This window comes from Taudactylus pleione, unplaced genomic scaffold (genome assembly GCF_031769625.1).
Source record: "Taudactylus pleione unplaced genomic scaffold, aTauple2 ptg000129l, whole genome shotgun sequence".
NCBI classification, from domain to species: domain Eukaryota; kingdom Metazoa; phylum Chordata; class Amphibia; order Anura; family Myobatrachidae; genus Taudactylus; species Taudactylus pleione.
This window is the reverse complement of record NW_028284531.1, coordinates 5,294,299-5,318,828: the sequence shown is the minus strand read 5'-3', so window position 1 is coordinate 5,318,828 and position 24,530 is coordinate 5,294,299. Positions and strand designations below refer to the sequence as shown.

The following is a 24,530-nucleotide window of genomic DNA, read 5'->3' as shown; positions in this document are numbered from 1 at the left end:
AATGTATTTGCTTCCAAAATATTATACCAATAATTTTCTCTGCTTATTTTAGCAGCAACGTTATAATAGCAATATCAGGTATATAGTGTAGTAAACTAGGAGTGCAGACATAAAAATGTGGTCCTTATACATTCTTGGTAAAGTCGCATCAAACAGCCCCTCTTGGCGTGCCAGGTCCCGTGTGACTCTGCTGGCACTGGGCATCTTTTTTGCGTCTTTTGATCAAAAATTTGTCTTAGTTGCAATGTGATGTGATTAGGGTGCACCAGGATACTGTGCTGATTAATTTAATATGCAATACTTGTATATCTGTGTGCAACTGAGTCGCAATCTGTATACAAAGTGCCATGATGCAGCAGCCGCGACTTTTTTCCAGTTATATTGTGCTTCGTATACAGATTCAGTCACACACAGATATACAAGTGTTGTATATCAAATTATGCAGCATAGTCTCCTGGTATGTCCTAGTCGCATCACATTGCGTTTTAGATGCATATTCGGGCGAAAAAGATGCCCGGTGCTAGAAGAGTCGCACGGGACCTGGTGTCTCACTTGTGCCAGGCGTTTTGCACCACATGACATATTGAGGCTAGATGTATGAAGACACATCTATACCACCATTAAGTCCCACAGCATAATAATAGTGTCTGCTATATACCATTACCCATCACATATTTGACTCCCACAAATCAGCAGTGCTGCCACACTTATCAGTGATACACTACATGCCAACTGTCCCACCTCTGTTTAACAGTTCCCCTCAAAACAGCATTAGTTCTCTCACACATCACATATGTTCCCTACTGGACATATCAGTAATGCCTCTTTCACATACCACGTGTTCCCCACATATCAGTATTGCCTCTCACATACCACATATTCCTCAAGCATCAGCATTTCCTCTCACATATCACGTGTTCCTTACACATCAGTACTCCCCCTCTCACATACCACATGTTTTCTTCACATATCAGCATTTCCTTTCACATACCACATGTGTTCCTCACATATCAGTGATGCCTCTCTCTCATACCACACCCCACATACAGTATCAGTATTGCCTGGGTCTCATGTCCCATGTGTTTCCCACATATCACTATTGGCTCTCACATATCACATGTGTTCCTCTCACATACAACATGTGTTCCTCCTCATATTACTATTATCTCTCTCACATACCACGTGTCCCCAACATTTCCTTTCACATACAACATGTGTTCCTCCTCATATTACTATTGTCTCTCTCACATACCACGTGTCCCCAACATAACAACACTTACTATCACATACCACGTGTTCCCCACATACAATATCAGTATTGGTTTTCTCACATATCAAATGTGTTCCTCACATAGCAGCATATCCTCTCACATACCACATGTGTTCCTCACATATCAGTATTGCCACTCTCACATACCACACCCCACATATCAGTATTGCCTGTCTCTCGTGTCCCATGTGTTTCCCACATATCAGTATTGGCTCTCTCACATACCACGTGTTTCTCTTATATCAGCATCGCCTCTCATTTACCAGGAGTGCCCCCAAAGTCATTTTGTTAGTTAAAAAGTCTAAAAATGTAGGAATAGACTCATATTGGTTATGCCCAGCTTGAAAGCCCTATTTGCTCATGTTATAATAATTAGTGTTTTTGGCAATATACTATTCTGTCATTGGTTTTCTTAATAAGAGGCTGCAATGATATCTCCTATCTTTTCAGATGAGTTTCAGGCATTATGTAGCAGTGGCTCAGGAATGACGTCTACGGGTACTGGTACGTATTACTAATACTCTGAAATGCTAACACCCACACCAGAGTACGTAGACCTCTCGGCTCGGGCTAAAAGCTGCCTTCAAAGTTAAGTGGGTTCTTTAGCTCCTTACTGTGAAAGACCTCCTAAATGCCGGGGATATAACTCGTGGGAATAGCAGTTACCACAACCGTTGTCTCTGCGAGTAATCCGTAGAACATAGCTGTGATATTTTTATTAAAAATAAAACTATCCCTGGTGAGTTAGGTACATAATAATCGACGCTGGTCCATGATTATTAGTACATAAATCCTTGAGTCATGTTTTTAACGGTATAAGCGGTCACCTTCATACAGAGGCGGCTGCATAAATCCTCTGCTCTGCATTTTTGCAACTGTGTAAATGAACCCTAGTACATGTACATAAATACATATGTGATTATAAGGCTACTTCTTACATTTCTTGCTTACAGCAAATGCATCTGGCTGGAGATGGCAGATGTTGTCTGCATGCAGTGAGTAAGGATCTATGTACTAATAATCACGGTACTGGCGGGATTATTATGTACCTAACTCACCGGGGATATTTTCATTTTTAATACAAACATCCCGGCTATGGACTACGGCAACTCGCATGGACAGCGGTTGCAGTAACAGTTGTCCCTGTGAGTTATATCCCCGGCATTTAGGATAAGTCTTTAACAGAAGTGAAAAACTTCCCCGGGGGAAGCTGACACTGCGCATGCGCACAGTGTCAGCTTCTGGAACTGGCCGGGGGCTGCGGGAGAGAGATCAAAAGATCTCTCTCCTGCACCTGGAGACCCCATAGGATTACTGTATTCTACACCGTCTGAAGATGGTGTAAACAGTAAACTACCTGTGCTAAACTCCAAAACGCTTTGCTTTTTGGAGTTTAAAACATAGGGGTCAAATAGTAGTCTCTCCATTGATAATAATTAGCACTTTGCCGGAGATTTCTGTGAAATCTTCTGCATTGCTCTATTAGTACATAGGATCTATATATAAAAATATGCAGAAACTGCAGTTTCTGCATAATTTTATGTAAAAAACGGCTCGATACATATGTCCCATAATCTGAGACAAGGTGACTCTATCCTAAGGGAAAAACCTGAACGGAATTTCGTCTTCAACTTAAACTGACAGATTAACCTTTGCACCCTCCATACTATTCATCATATACATAGGCATTGTTAGTTTAAAACTGTATTTTTCAAAATTCTACCTTCTAATTAAAGCCATTTGCTTGTTTACTAGTTTTTTCCAGCCACTGTTTTGTATATGTAAACAAGCTGTGTGCGGTTTTCCCCATAGCCCATAAGAAAGTAATTAAAAAGGGTGAATTTAAAAATCCATTTGGTGCAAAAACAATGTAAAAACATAATTGTGTATAAATAGTATTCTTGGATCCAGGAAAGCTGCCAGAAGTAATATCCTGGTAAGATATCCGCTTAGTTTGCTGGAAACAGAATGTTTATCTTACATGCAATATCTTACTTTTGGCATTACCATTAGCAGACGGACAGCTCCTGACTGGTGCATGCAGCATACTGTACATTACATGCCACCATGTAAGCTACTGTGTGTGCACAGCTAATGCTGCACAACTTTCTTTTCAGATATCAATGAATGTGCCCTGGATCCTGACATATGTCCTAATGGAGTCTGTGAAAATCTCCATGGAACCTACAAATGTATCTGTAATGCTGGATATGATGTGGAACGTACTGGAAAGAGTTGCATTGGTAAGATGCCTTCATTGTTCCTCTATTTGGTAGTTTTCTAAAGCAGATAACAAATAATGTAGGTAACCTAACTGGAGCTAGGGAGCACACATTTGAGGACTCCAGTTTAAACCATACTGTAGGGCATACTTGCCTACGTTTGAAAAAGCATTTCAGGGAGATTGTGAAAGCAACACCTATGAGCGCGTGTTACAGTGGGCGTGTACCATACTTGCCTACCCTCCCCGCAATTACCTGTGAAACCCCCGCGGGGTGACGCGATTCATTTTGGCACCGCCTCCTGCTTTACAATGCCCGTAATATCGGCATTGTGTAGCGGGGGCAGGGCCAAAATGACGCAAACGCGTGGTCTTGCCCCCGCCCACAAATGGCCGTCATCTTTACTGCCACGCCCCCCTACCCTGCCAATCTGCCTGTTCCCTCCCGGAAGGGGCAGCCAGTAATATGGCTATCTAAGAAATGATTGGCCCTCCTTCAGTGCTCACTATAATAATCTGCTGTCAAAACACAGTGGTGTGAATTATGCTACAGTAGGTGATTTTGATTCTGATAATGCTACTTTTTACTATATATTAAAGTGAGCAAAATAGGGATGGCCATAAACCATCGATATTTCAAAAACATTGATGGTTGCTGGCCGATGTCAACTACTTTTGTCATTGATGGCAGAAAACCAACCAATGGTTCTCTGCCATCAATGGATGAGCAGGAGCCGATGTTTTTTTTTTATAGTGGCAGGACGGAGTTTAGCCTGCCCCTGGCAGCTGCTAAGCCCCACCACCATTTTTCATTGGTCCGCGGCCCGGTGTGCCCGCTGCAGAGGTGACCATCGAGGGGGGCAAACCATCAATGGTTCACCATAGATGGTTTGTGTGCCATTGATGGTAATCATCGATGGGCCCATTGATAGCCACCCAACCTATGGCCATCCCTAGAGCAAAATGTCTGCAACAGTGTCTCCTAGAGTTGCAGTTTTGAAATGTGACCGACTATGTACTGTATGTGCGAACAGCTCTCACATATACTGTAACTAGAGCAATATGACAGCTCCCATCCGCTGGAGACCTGAGAATTACATTGTCCTGTGTCCAATATAACATTAGATACTGTACTTGTGTAATACCTAATATGTAGCATGTCTAAAAGAGATCTGTGTTCTCTGTTTTGTAGATATCGATGAATGCGCCTTGAACAGACTGCTCTGTTACAATGGACAATGTCGTAACACTCCAGGAAGCTTCTCCTGTACCTGTCCTAAAGGATATATCTTTACACCTGACCTTAAAACTTGCGAAGGTAACAAAACTGCTTGCAAATATTAGAAAATGCTGTTTCTAAACCTATTGGATATCATTTTACTTGTTGAAAGCAATGGATTCTTGTGTGCTCTTGTCCATGGTTAATGAAGTTGGTACACGCCACATACTACATACAGACTGTCGGCAGACATTGTATTGGGGTTACCGGTAAAAAGAAGGTTGTGTACCACTAATAGAACTTTAAAATAAATATTTTTACTACGGCAACGAGTGTTACAGTAAAAAGCATACAATTAGAAAAATAGAATGACCAGCGGTTTGTGCATTTCATGAACGTTTCAAATAGCATGAAATATCTTCATGTTGAACAGTCATATAAAATACAACATTGAAATTTACAGTTATAAAAGAAGTTAACCTGCTCACCTCCCCCTACTGCCACCCCACCCCCCACCCCGGGTGTGAAGCAGCTCCTCTCTTCTGCACAAATCTTGTATTTTAAAAAAAGAAAAAATCACATAACATTTGGGGAATCATTATCTACCATACAGAGCATGTTTAATGGCTGCAGAGAGCGTCGCTATGTTGTTTTCCCGTGCTTCAAAGAATTGTTCGACTTTTTCCTCCCTTTCCGGTGTTGTTCCTCCCATTCCATTCTAAAGAGATATAAAAGCTTGGGAATGTAGTCGCATTCCAGTATGTGGGATGCCGATGGTCTAAATACCGGCTAGTCTCCACATATTAAAGGGATATCTAGCTTGTCTTTACTGAAAATCAGGATTGGAAACTGAGGGAAGATACAAAGTTTTGTGAGCATTTAAATTTTGTCTATGGCGCAGTACGTGCAGGGCCGGTGCAAGGTTTCTTGGCACCCTAGGCATTTCTTCAGCCTTACACCCCCCCACCCTCGATAGCTACACAAGCCCTTATACAGTGCCCCCAGTAGTGGTCTCACCTATGCAGTGCCACCAGTAGTGGTCCCCCCATGCAGTGCCCCCAGAAGTGGTCCCCCCATGCAGTGCCCCCATTATAGTGCCCCTTATACAGTGCCCCCAGTAGTGTCCCCCTATGCAGTGCTCCCAGTAGTAGTGTCCCACCTATGCAGTGCCCCTTATATAGTGTCCCCAGGAGTAACCCTCCCTATGCAGTGCTCCCAGTAGGGGTCCCCCCCGATGCAGTGCTCCCAGTAGTAGTCTCCCCCCCAGCAGTGCCCCTAGTAGTAGTCCCCACCCCCAGCAGTGCCCCCAGCAGTAATCCCTCCCTATGCAGTGCCCCCAGTAGTGGTCCCACCAGTGCAGTGCCCCCAGTAGCAGTCCTCCCCCCAGCAGTGCCCCTAGGAGTAGTAGTCCCCCCCCCATTTAGTGCCCCCAGTAGTAGTCCCCACCCAGCATAGCCCCCAGTAGTAGTCCCCCCAGCAGTACCCATAGTAGTAATCCTCCTCTATGCAGTGCCCCCAGTAGTGGTCCCACCAGTGTGCAGTGCCCCCAGTAATCCCTCCCTATGCAGTGCCCCCAGTAGTGGTCCCACCAGTGCAGTGCCCCCAGTAGCAGTGCCCCTAGTAGTACTCTTCCCCCCAGCAGTGCCCCTAGTAGTAACCCCCCATGTAGTGCCCCCAGTAGTAGTCCCCCCAGCAGTGCCCCCAGTAGTAGTCCCACCCAGCAGTACCCATAGTAGTAATCCCCCTCTATGCAGTGCCCCCAGTAGTGGTCCCACCAGTGTGCAGTGCCCCCAGTAGTCCCCCCAGTAGTGACCCTAGTAGTAGTGAGTGAGCTCCATCCCGGCTCTGGCAGTGGGCGGAGCAGCCGATGAGAGTCTGTCTGACTCTCATCGGCTGCCAAAACAAACACACAGCTGCCAGCGTGCGGTCCACACTACACATCAATCCAGCGGCGCCCTGCAGTGACAGCCCTGGGTACGTGCCACAATTTCCTAGCAGACCAGAGAAGTGGGTTTTTCCGAATATGAGGTGAGATTTCTTGGTTGTGTAGGTGTAGAAAAGACACCCGGGTTCCTCCCTGAAGGAATTCCCTTTCTAAAAAGGTCTTTGCGTAATTTTCCTGAAAATGCAACCAGTCCTTAAGATACCTCAAGTGAGCACTGATAGAATTTTTGATAATTTCACAGTTGGAATCACATAATTAGATGCCTGTTATAAATAAATGTCATAATTAGATGGCTGTTATAATAAATGTTTAATATCATATAAATATTATTAGTCACATACATGTTAAAGTTGATGGATTTTATATCATGTATCTACTATTGATGATGGATGATACATTTCACATATCACCTGTCGATGATGGATAATAAATACATACCTACTTAGAATTATAATAAATGCTATATAACTGCTTAAAATGATTGAATATAGCACATATTTCCTACTGTTGATAGAATACCTATTAGACATCTGATGACTAAAATAAAAATCATATATCTGCCTATCTTGATAGATCGTTTATGTAGCATAGTTTGCTGTATTGATGGATGGTGGTTATCACAATGCTGGTAATGGTGGTGGGAAATTAATATCGAATGTTTGCCTGTGCTGAAAAATATTATGTCACATAACTTGCTGTATTGTTGGGTGGTGGATATCGAATGCTGGTCATGGTAGTGGATGAATAGCACATGTTGATGGGTAGTTTATATAACATATCTTACTTTATTGTTGGATGGTGGATATCACATGCTGGTCATGGCAGTGAGAAATATTTATCACATGTCTGCCCATGTTGAAGGATAATTTATATCGCATAGCTTGCTGTATTGTTGTATGGTGGGTGTCACATGTTGGTAATGTCAGTGGAATACGAATATCACATATATGTGTTTATTGATGGATCATTTATATCACATAGCAAGCGGTATTGTTTTATGGTGGATATCACATGGTTGGTCATGGATTGGAAAGTGAATATCACATAGCTATATAATGGATCTGGGTTGGCTGGTCATGTTGATAGAATTACAGTAGGATGTCACATGGTTGGATATATAGATAAAAGCTAGATATCATATGATTAGTTAGAAATGCCAAATAGTACTTATCACATGGCTTTTTATGTTATTTAACTGTTGATTTCAAAGAAATGGTTACGTAATGAAAAATGGGTATCACATGGCTGGTTGTATAGTACTGACTGGATATAGTTGTGTAGTTTGTTTATAATAGCATATCCCAAGCAAATGAAACAACTGAAAAAATAAATCATACTTATTTCAGATGTTGACGAGTGTGAATCCAATCCCTGCATCAATGGTGTATGCAAAAATATCCCAGGATCCTTTGTGTGTGACTGTCCCACTGGAAGCACACTGGATAAAACAAAAACAATTTGCATTGGTAAGTACCTGTATTATTGTACTATTACTTACTTGCTTTGTGATCCAGTTGGTGCATATTATTGTTACTGTTAAAAATACAGACATTTATTTCTTGCATGTAGTTTCTTTGCTGAGTTTAGCTTTAGGGATCTGGTTTGTAAGTGGTTATATTGTTTAGGGCCAATATAAAATAATATAGACTAGAAAAACATCCATCAAGTAACACCAGAACTCTTATTTCATGCAGTTTTTTTTGCTATGTTCCATAGAAACGGTGATGGGTACATGCTGGAAAGACATAGTGAACGACAGATGTGAAGTTAACATAAATGGGGCCACTCTGAGATCACAGTGCTGCTCAACGTTGGGCGCAGCCTGGGGAAGTCCGTGTTTACCTTGTGAAGCAGGTAATATTGTGTTCTACCAGTCAGAACTTTCACTGCTTGTACCTCAGCTTTCCAAATCGCTTCCTCTTTCATTTACATCACTCGATGTAAAACAGCATATCGCTATCAATTACTGTTATCATGTTCTAAGCAAGAGCTCAGAAATAACCTTATTCTGCCTTCCCAGCCTGTTATTTACCATCTCACATGCTTTCTTACCTGGAAAGTCCAGTCAAGACTGTTTTATTTCTGTTACTTATGGGTACTGGAACAGGTGCAAGCTGGCAAGGCAGCCTATCCTGCAAGTCCTTATGTGCATTGTGCATTGTGGCCCTTTTTTCACCTCTTGCAGGAAAGATATAAATATACTGTAAATGGGTCAGGTCTGAATTTCCATGTTCCCTCATTTTCCAGAACTGTGCTTCTGAAAGGCTTTAAATGGTAATAGTTTATATTTTTTATCAGTATTAGTAGGAAGCGACGAAAATAAGGATTTTACTGAATTTAGTACAAAAAGATTAGTGATGTTTAGTATAGTGTGGAAAAATGTATGACGTGTGTGTCCTGGGTTTACTGTTCTACCTCCTAGGATCCCCAGGCCCTAACCACAATCATCCCTATTGCTAGCTGCAACAGATTGTACATATCTGTAGCCACCTTGTACCTAGTAATTGAAGTGGTTGTTAGCAATGTGTCCTTAAGATTTCTGGGTCTGTTCACTGGTATTTGTCAAAATGTGTTATGCAGCTTCTTTGCCTATAAATCCAAGCTACCTTTAACTTTCAATTTTTATTGATAACTAGCGTACTCACCATATCTGGGCCAAACATATGCAACCAAAGACTTGCTACTTGTGTTTAAGCTGAGGATATGCCATAATACATGTTGTGCATTCTTCTGTTTAACACATTTCAGCAAAGTCTGTCATACCTCCAGAGCATTCTGAGATTTGTAGTTCCATTATGACTCTAGAGCCACACGATTTCAATCCGTGACTTGTAATGTACTTTGTTGCACACTGCTTTCTATAGCTTTAGTTACTTAATGTGATTTTTATAGTTACATTTCTTATTGTTTCACAGATCCGGTCTGTGCAAAAGGTTTTGCAAGGTCCAGAGGCACGCAATGTGAAGGTACAGTTACCTACATGTACAGGAAGCCTTAAACTCTTAATGATCTACTTATGGGAGCAAAACTAGGATACTCATCATTATGTAAAAAGTAAAGATGAAAACATACAGAGATCTATCATGTCCAGTCTTTAATAAATTGTAGCTGTGTTGATCCAGAAGTGGCGAAACAAAAGCCAAATTAACTTCACAAGGGGAAATAAAATTCCTACTTGACACTGAAAATCCTAATAAAATCAAATATTTTACCTTAAGCACTTAAAAAAATGTACATAAAATAAAATGAGCTTGACAACACAAAAAACGTTTTAAAGAAAGAATGAAAATGGGTTTTGCTATCAAATGTATTCTTTTATTTATTTATTTGTTTGTATTTTTGGTGGCATACACTTCCTAACTATGTTATCTTTACTAAATAATTAAAATAATATCCTAGAATCTCCCATGTACATTTAGTCTTGAAGCTTGTGCTCCTAATGAGCTGACTCCAGTATCAGGTGGCCAATACTTGGAAGTCCCAACATAATGAACAACTAGATACTTCCACTGACGTTTGGACAGCACAGCTCTTCCCTGATGTCAGGTCTCCAAAGGCCCTTGTTTTGTACAAGAGAGGGTTCACTCCCCATGACCCAACACTTTGGCACTTGCTTTTGTCATATGTTCACCATGACAATCTGTAACACGCCTTGGAACAAGCTTGCCAAAGTCAACTCTAATAAAAAAGGGTGGTCCCCTGTCCTTTTTTCACTCTGAATCAAAACTATGCAAGAGAGTTGAATTGTTAGCTATGTGCTAATGCCCTCTTCCAGATGACAATGATGTAATTGTGAACACTGTATGGCTCCATGACAGTAACTAAGCAAAGGTCTTCTTCAACAGTGATGTGTCACAGGCATCCCTAGGGCAGCAGACAGCCTTCCAATAACTCCTTCCTGCTTTGTTGTCATAATTGTCTGTTATAGCTTGTAACACTTGTGTAAAATACCTTCTGATGTGTCACAGTATTACAGAAAGCAGTCTCTTTCATTGAATAAACACATTGATTTAACTTATTACCAAGAATAAACCTGTGTGTACACAATGCGGATCATAACGATGTATCGCGTGGATCATATAGTATGTACACCCGCATGGCGGGTGTTCTTGGCATCGTCCCTTCTGCTGTGCTGCACAGATAGATAGATAGATAGATAGATAGATAGATAGATAGATGCACCATATTTATTCTCCCTTTTTTTTTAGGGGGGCACCAAATTATAACTTGCCTCCAGGCATCTGGAATGAACTTACGCCACTGTGCCCATTTGAAGGTTAAATGGCCACCCTGTGTGGACTCGAAGTGTATCGGGTTGCCTATCACTGCTCCTCAGACTAGAGAACAATACTGCCATATAGGTTCTACGGTTTATGTATGAGAGCAACACCTAAACTGCAACTTGCTATTAACAATTCATAACTATATATCAGAATTAAATATAGCAAGGAAATTATTTTTTCCTGTGTACATTTTGCTGAAATTCCCCTTTGTAAGACCTAAGAAAGGATAAAGTTTAATCTAAAATTGCTAGTACAATAAGAGGACCCAGTAGCTTGTATAGTAGGGTACATACTAGTATCTTAAGTTCTGTCAAGCTATGTAACCTTAACATATTTGTGCATATTGCAGCATGTTGAGTTTAGGTTTTCATTGTCCTTTAATTTGTATATCGTGGCCCCACATGTTCAGTGTAGAGAGCTATATGTCTTTCGGGAATTACGCCACACCCTTTTATGAAGGAAGCATGATAAATGGTATTATTTGTATTGTTTTACTAATGCAATATTCATTTGTTTTGGATGCAGATGTTAACGAGTGTGATGTGTTTCGTGGCCTGTGCACCAATGGTCAATGTGCTAACACAATGGGATCTTTTCTCTGTGAATGCCCATCTGGGATGACTCTTGATTCTTCTGGACGCACGTGTCTTGGTATGAGTTCACAAACTTTGCAAAATGCAAATACACACACAAGAAATATTTGTTTAAATGCTTCCCAACATCTCCCTTATGAATTTATATAACAATGATATAATTCAAGGAGGATACTTACAGTTTTGTAATGAAAGATCAGTGTTGTCAGAAAAAGATTGTCAATCCCAGTAATTCACAAGTGGATTCGCAGATACAGTTTATTACAACTATATTCCCAAAGTTGTGATACAGTGCAAGCTAGTAGATAGATAGATTTGTGTGCACTCCGAATCTACTAATATGTCATTATACATGTTCTGCTTCTATATACAGATTATTTTTAAATAGATGGGCAATTGTGCTATGTGCCTTTACTTTATTAGTTAAAAATAAGAAAGTGTAATAAATGTATTTGTTTATTGTGTGACAAAGAGTAGTATCATGACATATAATGGAAGACAGTGTAATTCTCTTTACAATGATAATCACAAAATAGACGTAAAGGTGATGCTTTCGTTACCTACAGTAAATATATAGCAAGGAACCATTAGCTGACCACACACAGGCTGAACCTGCTGCTTGACCCCAGGATTGAACAATATAAATATAATTAAATCTAGTCACTCCTATTGGGGGAAAATTTAAAGAGGTGTTAATGTCCGACCCTGACCCAAGTGTCCAGATTGCGACAGTTAGTCACCCTCTAACCATGCCTTTTAATAATCCTATCCATAGGGAACAAGAAATTGCAGTATTATTACATGGGCAACTAATGATAGTACCCTCTTGTCTCTACACAATGTTTTTTGTACAATACACATTTGCTATAGGTGTGTCCTCACACATATGCTCAATACGCCTGGTGCGAGCCAGCTACTTGATCCCATGTGACTTCTTCTCCGGTTAAAGCATCTTAGTCTCAATAGGATGTGACAAACCGCTTCACAAGATTGCACTGATTAATTTGATATGCAACACTTGTATATCTATGCACGGCTTAGTCTGTATACAAAGAACAATGGAACTTGGCGTGAGAAAAATCTGCAGCCGCTGTTTCGTAGCACTTCGTATACAGATTCAGACTCCGAGGGTCTATTTACTTCGATGGAGCTAAAGTGGACAGAGATAAAGTACCAGCCAAACAGCTCCTAACTGTCATTTTTCAAACACTGTCACATGGCAGTTAGGAGCTGATTGACTGGTACTTTATCTCTGTTCACTTTATCTCCATCCACAGCTTAGTAAATACACTCCAAAGTCGCACACATATGCAAGTGTCGCATATCAAATGAATCAGTGCAGTCTTGTGACATGGTTTGTCACTGCCAAACTGCAACTAAGATGCATTATCAGGTTAAAAAAGATGCTTGGGGCAAGCCAAGTCGCAGTGGACTCGAGAAGGGTTGATTGGCGTGACTGCAGCAATAACGTATGAGGACACATCTGTATTAGATGTCACTGTAACTTCAAATACTTCTCTAATACAGGAAAAACAACTTTCTGTCTTGTGTACAAAATAAAAACACAAACCAAATCATTTAAGTGTGCTCACAAAGACATAAATTATATCTGAGCAATGTAATCTAGCTGTAGTCCCCTTGGACGCCCATAGGGGGGGGAAGCGGGTACAGATTACCCGGGCCCTGCATTCTGAGGGACACGGGTCCGGCACCCCCCCTTCCCTCCTCACTCCCTCACAGCAGCCCACCAGTCTCCTATGCCTGTGTGGGGGAGCGATCACACTGATCGCGCTCCCCCTGGCTTTGCGCTGGGCTGAGGGGGCTCAGAGCGCCCCCCCCCCCCCCACAGCACTGCAAAACGTTTTTGTTTTGTTTTTGGAAGGGGGCGTGACCACGCCTCCCGCAATTAGGCCACGCCCCCTATTACCCAGGCCCGCCGCAGCTCTCGGCGAGCCTGGACGCCCAGACACCAGTGACGCAGCAAACAAGCAAACAAAATATGGTTCTACCCTTAGAATCTCAATGTAACAAGAAAATAAAATATTGAAAGCTAAAATGCGTTTGTGTCTTTATCACACTATAGGTCAGGGGTTCCCAACCACGGTCCTCAAGGCACACTAATAGTCCAGGTTTTGGGGATAGCCATACTTGAGCACAAGTGACTTAATTAGTACCTCAGTTATTTCAATTTAACCATCTGTACACAATCATGGATATCACTAAAACCAGGACTGTTAGTGTGCCTTGCGGAGCAGGGTTGGGAATCACTGCTATAGGTACTTCCCTCTGAAGTGAATGGTTCCTCTTCTTGATGTTTGAGAAAGGATTAAGCCTCATGAAGAGGAACCATTCACTTTAGGGAAGTACCTATAGTGTGATAAAGACACAAGCGCAATTTAGCTTTCAATATATTATTTTCTACCTATATCTGAGCAATGAAGAAGGCACCAATCAGCATTAGTAGTGCATTCGCAAATAGCCAGTTACAAACAGTTTGCTAGTGCTGGCGCCCATCATTGTCAGCTAATACTTGCACCAGCCCATGACCACCTAGAAATAGTTCAGCTTCCTCAGGCTTATATACATCTGTGTCCAAGTCTGCATGTGTTTGCAATTGCACAAACACACCCATTCTGTTTTATGCTAGGACGTTGCTTCCCTCCCCAACCAGCCTTTCCAGACACAAACTGGTGACAGCACAAGTATCACACAAATCTGGATAGGGGCATACTACTAGCTGGTGTACTGTAGCATTAACTCTGCATCAGGCCCCAAGACTCTCACAGTAATGCCACTTTATCAGATAAGAATACTCCATTATCTGTAAGAAGGAAATAAGTGTAATTTGTGCTGAAATGCATCCTAATAGCTTTACAGTCACTCCTAGGTAACTTCTAACATCCCTTATACATTATGTAGTAGTTGAAGAGCAAGGTGTATAGTGTTGTAAAGATATTTTGTATGACTATGGCTTTATCCTTTTCATCAGACATCCGTTTGGAGACTTGCTACCAAAAACATGAGGATGAGGAGTGTGCTGCGCCTATTGCTGGTCGCCACCGGATGGACGCTTGTTGCTGCTCTGTTGGGGCTGCCTGGGGATTTGATTGTGAGGAGTGTCCACCTAAGGGAGCACCGGAGTATCACGCCCTTTGCCCCAGGGGACCTGGCTTTGCACCTAAAGAGATAGTACCTGGGAAAATCATTTCCAAAGGTAAAAGTCTTATGTACTGTCAGGGCCGTAGCTAGGGTAGTGCGGCCGGTGCCATGGCACAGGACACCACAGGTCAGGGGGTGCTGTTTGGGCCTGTCAAATTTCTGTTTATTATCATTCTCACTTGTAGCTTCCTCTTATTTCATCCCCAGCATCTCCTGGCCTCTCCTATCTCTTCCCTGGCCCTTCCCCATGAAGCCATGGCCCTTTTTTGGGTGAATTATGTCCCTTTGAAAATGAGGGGGGCGCCAATGCTCTTTTTGGCACAGGGCACCAAAAAGTCTAGTTACGGCTCTGTGTACTGTATTTAGCTGTGTGGAAGCATAGATGAACCAAACAACTAAATTGAATTATTATTATTATTGTCCTCCATTATTTATTTAGGTTCTAAATATTATTAGGTGTTTTATAGAGATTGTTTTTAATCATTCAAGTCAGTCTATGTAAACTTCCCAAATCAGCTGTCTCATTCTACCTTACTGAAGGCCCAGAGAGGAGATATTTACATGCCATATGTCATTATACATCACAAATTAATTATGTGTGTGTATGTATGTATATATATATATATATATATATATATATATATATATATATCATATAATATATCATTGCCAGTAGGCAATTGTCTGTTTATCATCTTAATTATTTTACTCTTTGATAAAAATAGTCTAGTGATGCTGTACGTAACACTTAGTACTGCTGTCATAGCACGGCTGCTTACAGATTGCTGTTATCTTGCCATTTCTTGTAGACATTAATGAATGTAAAATGATCCCAAGTCTGTGCAAGTACGGAAAATGCAAAAACACCATTGGCAGCTTCAAGTGCCGATGTGATGTTGGTTTTGCCCTGGACGCTGAAGAAAGAAACTGCACAGGTAAATATTCATTATAGGACCTATAAAGTATAATCTAAATGTGCTCTCCCTCACAATTCAACCATGCTTTCTCTTTACAGATATTGATGAATGCAGAATATCCCCTGATCTTTGTGGACAAGGCAACTGCATTAACACTCTGGGAGACTTTGAGTGTCACTGCTTCGAAGGCTATGAAACTGGATTCATGATGATGAAGAATTGTATGGGTGAGTTCTGCTCATATGCCATTTAATGCACAATATACTTTAGTAACATTGGTTTAGGGCAATCTTTTAGACAAGTCAAATAAATTAGAACTCACAGTAAAACAACTACAAAACAGTAGCAAATAAATAGAATAGTAACAATCTTTAAATCAACCAGATTACATAGAATTCAATTCAGTACTATAAATATTGCTGAGATATAAAACATATTAATGACATGTGCTAAGAAAAACATGTTGTATAACATTTTTATTTTTAAAAAAGATTCATTTTCTAAAACAGTTCCAAAAGCAAATAGTCTCTCCATATACAAAGATCCAATACAATTTTCATAAAAAAGTGCAGTCATCTTAGATCAAAAGTAATGTGGTCAATACAAGAAGGTTTCATGTGTCTAAAAAATTAGATAATTGTAACTACTGATTTTGAGTCTGTGACTGAACAGATAATCCTAAAGGGCCCCATACACGGTGCGATATGCACCTTGCGATGCGACGGCTGATCCGATGGCCGACATATCGGGCGATCCCCACACACGGAGCGATCGGGTGGCCAACCACCCAATATGCTGGCACCACCCGGATAGCGCTGCATGGGATCGTACATCGCTCCCCCAGATCAACTGAACATGCAGAAAGATCTGGAGGAGCGATGTATGATCCCACGGGAGCACGCACTGGCCGATATCATACCCACACACGGAACGATATAGCAGCGATATCATTCCAATCCATCGGATTGTCTGCTATATTGCACTGTGTTCAATTTGCTCAGTACTAATACCCATAAGGGCAGTTTTCAGTTTCCCATAAAGCAGGTGGAGTCTGTTTGAATTCAGAACCTTATCATCTGCTGACTTCCATACTTAACACTACGCTGATCTGTGTTAGACCTAATCTCTTTGGTTACTCATATTTTATTCTCCCTTTCCTCCACATTATACAATAACCCCCGTTAAGTGATCTTAAGTATCTCTAACAAGAGTGCAAAATATTGTATCATGCAAACCCTTTCTGACAAATGAAGGCTTTTATGACCTATTTAAAAAAATGTATGCGCACATAAAATAAATTATTTTTTCTTTTCTACACCTATTATATATTATAGTCCAGAGGTTCCCAAACTCTGTTTTCAAGACACCTTAACGGTCCATGTTTTAAGGAAAACCATGCTTGGGCACAGGTGACTTAAATAGTACTTCAGTAAATATGATTTAACCATCTGTGCTCTTCCATGGATATCTTTAACTCCTGGACTATTAGGGTGCCTTGAGGACCGAGTTTGGGGACCACTGTTATAGTCAGTAAACCGTTCATTGCTACCAGATGTGCATGGACTAGATATATATTTAATCAGTTTTATTATAGAAATCACAAAAAGTAAAAATCAGAATTCTGAAAACATTCAATTATATAAAGTATTGCAAGAAAGAAAAGTATTTAGAAATAAGACTTTAGTTTAGTAAATTGATTTAAGAGCATACTTGCCTACTTTTGAAAAAGCGTTTCAGGGAGATTGTGAAAGCAACACCTATAAGCACGGAGGAAAAGTGGGCGTGTACTGATAAATCTGAGAGGCGTGTCATAAACTGACTTACATCCAAATGTAAATGAGCCCCAAAGCAGTTAGTAAGATCTATTTGTTGATGAAAACACACTTATACTTTTCAGGGCTTACTCATGTATTGTGTTTTACAAGGGGTTCAATTTTAGTGCCAAGAGAAACCTTATATGACAATGCATGTAGCCATAAGGATGATTGTGCCTTATATAACTAATGCAGGGAAATGGCACTGATTATACCATTTGAATGTATATATAATATCTGGTTTCTTTTTTATCCAAGTATATGACATAATGGGGGTAAGGTGCAATCAGGGAGATTACTAGACTCTTCAGGTAGTCAGGGAGATTGCTACTATTTCAGGGAGTCTTAACGTATGTTTAAGAACCACATTCATGTCTAAACTATAAACTTTACCTTTTTACCTGGACAGGAAAGTAACATTATATTAACATGATTTAATGGCAAAAATTGTTATATATAATTTACTGGTACTGCAATCTATTAATACAGATCTCCTTCAATGTTCTGTTATAATCTTTTGTTATTTTCTAAGGCTGGGTACACACTGAGCGATGTGTCCGCAGCCGATATGTCAGCCCGATAGTCCGACATATCGGATCCTGGGTACACATCAGAACAATGTAATAAACGACGGAATGATCACTTGTTCCATCCTTCATTAAACTGCATGGCGCCGCATGCGATATCGTCAGGTCTGATGTGTGCAGCATATCAAACCTGACGACATCACATGCGACCGCGGGAGCGCAGATATCATGCATACACACTGCACGATATGCACAATTTGTTGTTCCGCTTTGGCCAAATCAGAATGACATTGCTCCAGTGTGTGCCCAGCTTTACTCAGGTCTGGCTCTGCAGCTGTTGTAAATCTACAAGTCCCAGCATGCCCTGCCACAGTTTTAGCATTCCCTAATAGAAAACCTGTGGCCGGGCATGCTGGAACTTTTAGTTTCACAACAGCTGGAGAGCCACAGATTGGCCAAGCGTGCTATAAGTATTTCTTGTTGGCATTGTGCCTTCATGTTGCTAGTAACATTTCATGTCTCTTATTACAGACATTGATGAATGTGAAAGGAACCCACTTTTGTGCCGCAATGGCATATGCCACAACACAGAGGGAAGTTTTAAATGTGAATGTCCTCCTGGACATGAAGTATCAACTGATGGCTCTGCTTGCATAGGTATGCTACATACCCTGTGATACCCTTATAATTATCTTAGTTCTCCTCTTCAAGAAATACAGCTTTCTCTTTATTAAACTGTCTAATAATGTGTCCATTAATAATGTATAAAGATGTATAAAAATAGTTTTGTGTCCATCCAACAATTGTTTAATGGTTTACTTTACCTGAACAGATTTGCATAGCTTGAGGCTCTGAGCGGGGTCCTAGAATATGATTATGAGTTCACAGTTGTCAGATATTACACACTTACTGTTCAGAACTGCCTCTTCTTGTGTCCCAGCACAAAGACACACTGACACGTGCACCAGTGGTGTCCCTACCTGTCTATGCACCCGGTGCGGTGGGCTTGTACTGCGTGCAGCAGAGCCGTGCCGGCTAATAAGGGGCGAGGCCTCACCGGTGGGGGCGTGTCCTCATGGGTGGGCGTGGTGAAGCTGCCTGAACACCCATTTTTTTTTCACATCGGTGTGCGGGAGGTGGAGGCTGGCCTCGGGCACCAGCCTGTGTGAAGTGCCAGCTCCCTCACTGTGCTAGGAGCCGAGTGCTGCACGTAATGCAGCACCCGGCTCCTGTCACTGCGGGGGAGCCAGCACTTTGGTGTCACCCCTCGGCGGGTGACACCCGGGTGTGGCCCGCACCCCCCACAACCCCCTTGTGACGCCAGTATGGCAGACTAATACTTGGGATCGCAGAACAACAGCAGACTGATGCATTTGGATCCCAGAACAATGGCAGACTGATGCATGGGATCTCAGAACAATGGGCGACTAATACTTTTGTCCTAGAACAATGGTAGACTAATGAATGGAATCCCAGAACAATGGCAGACTGATACTTGGTGTCCGAGAACAATAGCAGACTGATGCATGGGATCCCAGAACAATGGCAGACTTACACATTGGGTACCAGAACAATGAGACACTAACAATTGGGGTCCCATTGCAATGCCATACTAACAGATGGTGGTCTCCAGAACATTGTCATATTGGCACATGGGGTCTCAGAGTAATGGCATACTGACATATGGGTCCAAAAACAATTACATACTGACATATGGGTCCAAGAACAATGACATGCTAACACTTTGGGATAATGAACAATGGCATACTGACATATGGGTTAATTCCCAGGATAATAGCAGACTTATATTCAGGGTTCCAGAACAATGGCATGCTAATACATAGGATCTCATAGCAATAGCATACTGACACATGGGATCCCAGATCAATGGCATACTAACATATGGGGTCACAAATCAATGGCACACTGACTCATGAGATACCAGAAAAAATAGCAGACTGATAGTTGGTGTTACAAATTAATGGCTTATGCTGGGCATACACTATACAATTATCTGGGTGATCTACTTAATATCGGTGGATTGCCCAGATAATCGAACTGTGTGTGTGCGCGACCGATCAGAAAAAATCTTATTGATCCAAAACTCTGACACCAAATTCTAGGATTTGTATGTGCAAATAATGCTAATAAAAGGTAGATAAATATCCCAAAGGGACACAGAGAGTAGAGAGCTGCTGCTAGCTAAAGGACAGACTCTATGTATATTTGCACATAATAAAATAAAAATAGAAAAAAACAGAAGGCAGTGCTGCTCAATCTCTCCTCCTCTTAGGATATAAAATCAGGAGTCAAATGTATCAAAAAATAAATAAATATAGTTTATTAAAATATTCCATACAATGAACTATAAATGTATCAACATAAAAAACATACAAGTATATATATAAAAAACTAACGAGCATATAAACTTGATGAGCTGTCATGAGTCAAATTCAAATCGGTCTATGGATCCAGATAGTACTGTTCCGCAAATATAATTACCATTTGGAAATTCTCAGTGGTCAAATCCTCAATGTCCCGCACTGATATATTATAGATTGCAAAACCCAGTAGTAAAGGATGACACTATAATCCTGGTGGAGGAGATTTCTCCTGTAATAAGTGACTGTGATTGATAATACAAGGCACACTGAGCCCTATTCCAAGTTAATGTAATGCTCAGTACACAGAGTAACCAGCCATGGACATCCAGGGACAACTGTAGGTATCGGCAGAGCTCACACCGCCTTCCAGCATCGACAGTGTCCAGCCTGTGATGTTCCACGTTAAGCTGAGTCAAGCAAACGGTGAGCGATATTGTAAGATCCAGCAGCCTGCAAATAGATAGACGAAAAGCCATCTAGCAGAACAACAATCAACATGGTGCTTTGTCCAAGAGCCGGAAAACAGATGGACAAGGAACAACAGATCATTGAACAGCACACCACATGGAGATATGTGAAAAGACCCGGCTTACGCGTTTCGCCACAAACGTTATGTGACTATGTCAAAGGTGACCAGGAAAGTAAATTTAAACAGTTTTAACAAGCTCTCACAGGTGTCAGTTAGTTAATTAGACATTTAATGCAGATGCAAGAACATTTAATATGTATCCAGTGACACTGATCATCAGATGATACATTTGACTCCATATAAAATAAATTAAAAATACATAAAACGTAAAATAAAAAAAAATCTAAAAAGTCAAACTATTTTTATCAGCAGCAAAGGCACAATTGCAGCATACCACTGTATATAAATACACCTATATATTTTAAAACTTATAAGTGGGATATGTCAGTTATTCGATTAGTAACAATTTATATTAGTAACAATTTACATGAGTTCATACATTGAATGTTTCAGAAACACTTGTGTGTTACATATTGTCAAGTTGCCTTGACAAAGCCATTGTAGCAGCGAAACTTGCGTTGGCATTCTGCTGTGCACAGCTGAACTTGCTCTGACACTATGCCTAACCTAGATATGCATTATTAAAAGAGTGAGGAAAATCTCATATTAGATGGGGAAATATCTAGTGGCTAATTAGTACAAATAGCCACACATATAATTGATATGTACTGATATTCTGAGAACCCAAGCTTGTGGAGAGAAGTCTGACAACAGGAGTTAAGACTCCATATTATGAGGATACATGATAAGTTTGAGAAGTCCACCCATACAAAGTGGGGTATTATGGGACTTTTTATCTCTAGTGAAATATCTATTGGCTAATTATTACACTGCCACATTAATATCAACCAAATTGTATTGATATTCAGCAAAACCAAATTTATGGGGATAATTATGATAGGAGTTGACACTCACTATTATTAGAATATACAAATTGGTTCAAATAAAGTCCACCCATATATTTTGTGTGCAACTGCGGGTGTATCTGCATGCGAAATGTTACGTTAGTGTCACAGCCGCTGACACTGTAATGTAGTACAGTATATTGCATGCAGATACAGCCACAGTGGCACACAGAATATAGGCATGGCGCATATCATTTTAATCAGCATAAGCTGCTTGTGCATCCTATTCATATAGACGCATTTGAAGGTAAAAAGTTGCACGAAAAGATGCTAAAAGCTACCGAGTCACACGGCGCTCATGCGTTATGTTTAACACGACTTGTGGCGCACGGATGTAAGATGTATGTGGACACATCTGTAAATATCTGCAACATATTACACATTCATAATATACATGTGTCAATTATATACATTCATATACATGGATCTGTGTCACTTATAAATCAATTTAAAAATTAGTATAAATTTGGCAAAATCTACTTATTTAGTGAACCACTGACACAAATCCCCACGAGAGATAATAACAAATTGGGAGGTTCCCTCACTGATATCGACACTGTTGGAATTTATTCCTTGGGATAGTAATTTTGCATTCTATCATTTAAGATCATAAATAAACAGACAGAGCACCACCTTTTCATCGCAGAGTAGTATGTATTATTATATATAGATGAGAGCAAGTCAAACGTGCACAGCAAATTTTAAATCACGTATTCATTCTGTCTTTACTCAATATATATCTAACTTTAATTTAGCTGGTTTTAATAATTCATTATATTAATAAAGATATAATCAAAGTTATGTTTTAAATTACAATGTGCATCACACATGACAACACATTACTTTCTTTTTGTGAACTAGTTTTTCAAAAGCTAATCAGATCATTGCTGATCCTAGTCACCCATGTCACTCCCTTTTTTCCTTGTAGTCTTCAAAGAAACATTTTAGATGTCTTAAGACGCACATCCACATGCCGACTAGGGAAAGACAGTACGATTACGACAACATAATCGTACCGTCATTCCCCATCCCCTGCAGTGCCTACTCTGAACGATTAGTCATTCAGTGTAGGCACCCTCCATCATCCCTGAACATGGCCAATCTGTCGTTATCAGCAGATTGACCGGCATGTTCGGGCGATGGTTGATGTCGGAAATGACCAGCAGGAGAGTGCATCGCTGGTTGTTTACGACATTGTAGTGCACGATTTGTGCACGATTCATGGGCGATTGCATGACTACGACATCACTCATTAATATCGCTTAGTGGATGTCCACACACTGGACGATTTTAGGCACGATTTGCACAAAAACGATGCATCGGAACAATACATCATTTAAAAACGTGCAAATCATGCAGCTTCCAGGAACGATAACGATCCGAAGCATGGTACCATGGGTCGTTTGTCGTATCTTCAGATATTACCTACTACAGGTAATATCTGGCAATCTCCTTAACGATGCACTGCAAATCATTACGGATGCACCATAGGTCATTAGTCACATTGCATCAGGGAGTTCAAGGGAAATCGTTGACGACATTGCATCTTTTGCGAGTCACCTAGTGTGTGGGTATCTTTAGATGCTGCACTAGCAGGTTGCAAAATATATATTTTTTTCCATCTGTAATTGTTAGTTTACATTTTTAATATTTGTTGTGTTTTAATTATTTAGAGCTGTGAGATCACATTGTAATTTCACTTATGTATTTTCAATGTTGATGTGACAAATAAATTGAATTGAACTGAACTGATGGGTTAATTCCCAGAACAAAGACATTCTGACATGTGTTCATTCCTAGAACAATGGCATACAGACACATTGTGTACCTGAAAAATGGCACACTGAAACATGAGATCTCAGAACAATGACACACTAACTTTTTGAGTCCAAGAACAATGGCATATTGTCACATGGGTTCCCACAACAATGGCATACTGACACATGGGGTCCCAGAACAATGGCATACTAACACAAAGGGTCCCAGAATAATGGCATACTGACACATGTGGTCCCAGAATAATGGCATACTGATACATGGTGCCCCAGAATAATGGCATACTGATACATGGTGCCCCAGAATAATGGAATACTGATACATGGGGTCTCAGGATAATGGAATACTGTCACATGGGGTCCCAGAAAAATTGTGTACTAAAACATGGGGGTCCTAGAATAATAACTTATCCATACATGGTGTCCCATAACAATGGCGTACTAGCACATGGGATCCCAGAATAATGGAATGCTGACACATAGGGTCCCAGAGTAATGGCATACTAATACATGGTGTCCCAGAATAATGGCACACTGACACATGGAGTCCCAGAATAATGGCACACTGACACATGGAGTCCCAGAATAATGACACACTGACACATGGAGTCCCAGAATAATGGCATACTGACACATGGAGTCCCAGAATAATGGCGTACTGGCACCTGGAGTCCCAGAGTAATGGCCATACTAACACATGGGGTCCCAGAATAATGACATACTGGCACAAGGGGTCCCAGAATGATGGGGTACTGACACATAGGTTCCCAGAATAATGATGTACTGACATATGGGGTATCAGAACAATGGTGTACTAAAACATGGGGGTCCAAGAATAATGACATAGTAATACATAGGGTCCCATAACTATGATGTACTAACACATGGAGTCCCAGTATAATGACAAACTGACACATGGGGTCCCTGAATACTGACACATGGGGTCCCAGAACATAGATATACTGACACATGGGGTCCCAGAACATAAA

The 24,530-nt window shown here is 40.8% G+C and overlaps 1 protein-coding gene across 2 annotated transcripts in view; it reads left to right on the top strand.

Moving 5' to 3' along the window:
* Nucleotides 1-24,530, top strand: part of FBN1 (fibrillin 1) — a 291,935-nt gene that overhangs the window by 195,129 nt on the left and 72,276 nt on the right. For both annotated transcript variants that reach the window (XM_088472976.1, XM_088472975.1), the window contains exons 17-27: nucleotides 1,721-1,774; nucleotides 3,388-3,513; nucleotides 4,684-4,809; nucleotides 8,002-8,121; nucleotides 8,372-8,509; nucleotides 9,571-9,621; nucleotides 11,464-11,589; nucleotides 14,521-14,745; nucleotides 15,500-15,625; nucleotides 15,706-15,834; nucleotides 18,480-18,605. In XM_088472976.1, the coding sequence (XP_088329102.1) occupies nucleotides 1,721-1,774; nucleotides 3,388-3,513; nucleotides 4,684-4,809; nucleotides 8,002-8,121; nucleotides 8,372-8,509; nucleotides 9,571-9,621; nucleotides 11,464-11,589; nucleotides 14,521-14,745; nucleotides 15,500-15,625; nucleotides 15,706-15,834; nucleotides 18,480-18,605 (1,347 nt within the window). The remainder of the gene's footprint in view (nucleotides 1-1,720; nucleotides 1,775-3,387; nucleotides 3,514-4,683; nucleotides 4,810-8,001; nucleotides 8,122-8,371; nucleotides 8,510-9,570; nucleotides 9,622-11,463; nucleotides 11,590-14,520; nucleotides 14,746-15,499; nucleotides 15,626-15,705; nucleotides 15,835-18,479; nucleotides 18,606-24,530) is intronic.